Source organism: Rutidosis leptorrhynchoides, chromosome 3 (assembly GCF_046630445.1).
Source record: "Rutidosis leptorrhynchoides isolate AG116_Rl617_1_P2 chromosome 3, CSIRO_AGI_Rlap_v1, whole genome shotgun sequence".
NCBI lineage: Eukaryota > Viridiplantae > Streptophyta > Magnoliopsida > Asterales > Asteraceae > Rutidosis > Rutidosis leptorrhynchoides.
The window spans coordinates 357,950,782-357,953,498 of NC_092335.1; the positions used below are offsets into that span (position 1 = coordinate 357,950,782).

Here is a 2,717-nt window from a genome sequence, read left to right on the forward strand (position 1 = left end):
TGTATGCGATGAAGAAACATATGAAGTTAAAGAATACTATGAGTGCAGATACATATCTTCTTGTGAGGTTGTTTGGAGAATATTGTCTTTTGATATACATCACAGAAACCCTACTGTTTTACGCCTAACATTTCACTTAGAGAATGAACATTCAATCATCTTTGATGAAGACGATTTAATTGAAAATGTTCTATAAAGACCTTCAATTAATACGTCTCAATTTCTTGAATGGATGAAGTGTAAGCAAACAAACGAAGATGCACGTCAATTAACTTACGTTGAATTTCCTACAAAATTTGTTTGGAACAAAGATACAAAAGTGTGGACTGCACGGAAGAGATTCACAGGTTCAATTGGACGTATACATCTCGTCTCACCGCAAGCCGGTGAACTTTTTTACCTTCGAATTTTGTTGAACAAGGTAAAAGGTCCTAAATCGTATGAAGACATTAGGACGGTTGGAGGTAAAATCTGTTCAACTTTCAAACACGCTTACTACAAAATGAGTTTATTGGATGATGATCAGGAGTACATAGATGGTTTAAAGGAAGCCAATCATTGGGGAACCAGTCATTTTATGCGAAATTTTTTTGCACAATTACTTATGTCTGAAAGCCTTAGTCGTCAAATATATGTATTTGAAAAATCATTTCGATACCTATCTGTAGACATAATCCAGCATTGGATACTAGGTAAATGTTTCTAAACAATTATATTATATGTAGTTATGTTCAAATGATGGTGACATGATCATTGATATTTATATAATTTATATTTATATATGTTACATGAGATTACTTTTTTTTTTTTTTTGCTTTAAAAATTCATGACACAAGTATAGCTTATCAGTGTTCTATACAATCAGTTACAAGTATAAAACTAATAGTTTTAATGTCATATGCAGCTATTCAACCTACACTAAAAATGCTAAAGAACTTGACCTTGAATGAGATTGAAAAAAGCTACTTCAACGTAATGGAAAATCTTTGAGGAATTATAGTAGTACGCCATTCCCATCCACAATGGGTTTAAATTTATCTAAAAATCCTCTCATTATAGACGAACTTTCATATAACATGTCAGCACTCGAATCTGAACACTCTGTGCTTATCGATAAATTAACCCCAGAACAACGAAACGCATACGACACCATAATAAACTTTGTTCAACTAGACAAAGGAGATGTATTTTTTTTTTTTTGTATGGTTACGGTGGTATAGGAAAAACTTTTCTGTGGAAAACTTTATCAGCTGCTTTGAGAAGTAAAGGTCAAATATTTTTTAACGTAGCATCAAGTGGAATTGCAGCACTGTTATTACCTGGCGGAAGGATTGCTCATTCACGTTTTGCAATACCGAGTAATCCACACGATGTGTCTTTTTGTACCATTTTACCAAACAGTAATTTGGCTAGGTTGATACAAAGGGCAAAACTAATTATCTGGGATAAAGCACCCATGGTTAATCGGATTTGTTTTGAAACTCTTGATCGTTCTTTATGCGATATATGCAGATCAATAAATCCTAACATCATGGAAATACCTTTTGGTGGAAAAATTGTAGTCTTCAAAGGATATTTCCATCAGATTTTACCAGTAATTACGCGCAAAACAAGAGAGCAAATTGTTTCAGCATCTCTAAATTCTTCTTACTTATGGGATCATTATTTTGAAGCTAACAGTTAACATGAGGCTGTCACACATTTCATCAGGTTCTTCGGTTGAGGATAATCTCAAAAAAGTGGAAGATATTCTCAAATTTGCAGATTGGTTATTAAACATTGGTAATGGTAACGTCAACCCGACAGAAGATGGAATCTCAAAAATCGAAATGCCTGAAGATGTTTTGGTAAATGATGTTGAAGATCCAATTGGGTTCATTATTAAATCAATCTACCCACAGTTTTTGGAAAACCTTAGGAATCCAGCTTATTATGAACAACGTGCAATCCTTTCTCCAAGTCATGAAATTGTAAACATTATTAACGATCGCATGATGCAGTGTCTAGAAGATGAAGAAAGGTCGTATTTAAGCTCTGACGGTATATGTCAATCTGAAAGAGACTCACACTTTAACAGTAAATTATACACATCCGATTACCTGAATAGCATTAACATTGGTGGCTTACCCAAAAATGATCTAAAACTTAAAGTAGGCATACCAGTAATGCTTCTTAGGAATATTGATCAATCCGGTGTGTTGGTTAAGATTCCAATCATAATATTCAAAAGTTAATCACTTTATTTTGACGGTGACACAAACGAGATAAGTGCTAACCATATGTAAGACGATATGAGTTCATAAGCCTACATTATATCTAGCAAAAGACCAATGCATAAATAATTATCTTGGTAAAAGTGGTATGCGGCTGCACCACGGTCGACCGTGAACTTGACCGTGGATGCCCTGTACCAACGAAATTAAGTTTTCATAAAAATGTCAATCTACGGCTAACCTCGCGGTTAACTGCAGTTCGACCGATGTTTTCTCTGTTACCAAATTCATCCACTTTAAGTTAGACCATTTTGAGGCATCTATAATTTACAAAACCTTTTTAAACATACTTATAATAGTTGCCCTCTTTAATCTCAAAAGAGTTTTAAACCAAAAGATGTTAATTTTTACTGATCACACCTAATGACATCTTAATTACATTTTAAGCCAGATTAAGGTTAAACACAAAAGTGTTTTATTTTTCACTTGTTACAAAATGTCATT

At 33.6% G+C, this 2,717-nt stretch overlaps 2 protein-coding genes across 2 annotated transcripts; both read left to right on the top strand.

Moving 5' to 3' along the window:
- The first annotated feature begins 232 nt into the window (after window positions 1-232).
- Window positions 233-1,684, top strand: LOC139901220 (uncharacterized). The gene is made up of 2 exons (XM_071883950.1): window positions 233-692; window positions 1,221-1,684. Exons 1-2 carry the CDS (start codon window positions 233-235, stop codon window positions 1,682-1,684), a joined length of 924 nt encoding a protein of 307 aa, XP_071740051.1.
- Window position 1,685: 1 nt separating this feature from the next.
- On the top strand, window positions 1,686-2,234 carry LOC139901221 (uncharacterized). Its single transcript, XM_071883951.1, has one exon. The coding sequence runs from the start codon at window positions 1,686-1,688 to the stop codon at window positions 2,232-2,234; it is 549 nt and encodes a 182-aa protein (XP_071740052.1).
- Window positions 2,235-2,717: the final 483 nt, after the last annotated feature.

What these genes read in the sequence shown, in the direction of transcription:
- LOC139901221 (XM_071883951.1), top strand. Translation starts at nt 1,686, where the DNA reads ATGAGGCTGTCACACATTTCATCAGGTTCTTCGGTTGAGGATAATCTC.
- LOC139901220 (XM_071883950.1), top strand. Translation starts at nt 233, where the DNA reads ATGAAGTGTAAGCAAACAAACGAAGATGCACGTCAATTAACTTACGTT. An exon ending in AATCCAGCATTGGATACTAG is followed by an intron (nt 693 to 1,220) that starts GTAAATGTTTCT and finishes ACGGTGGTATAG; the next exon opens with GAAAAACTTTTCTGTGGAAA.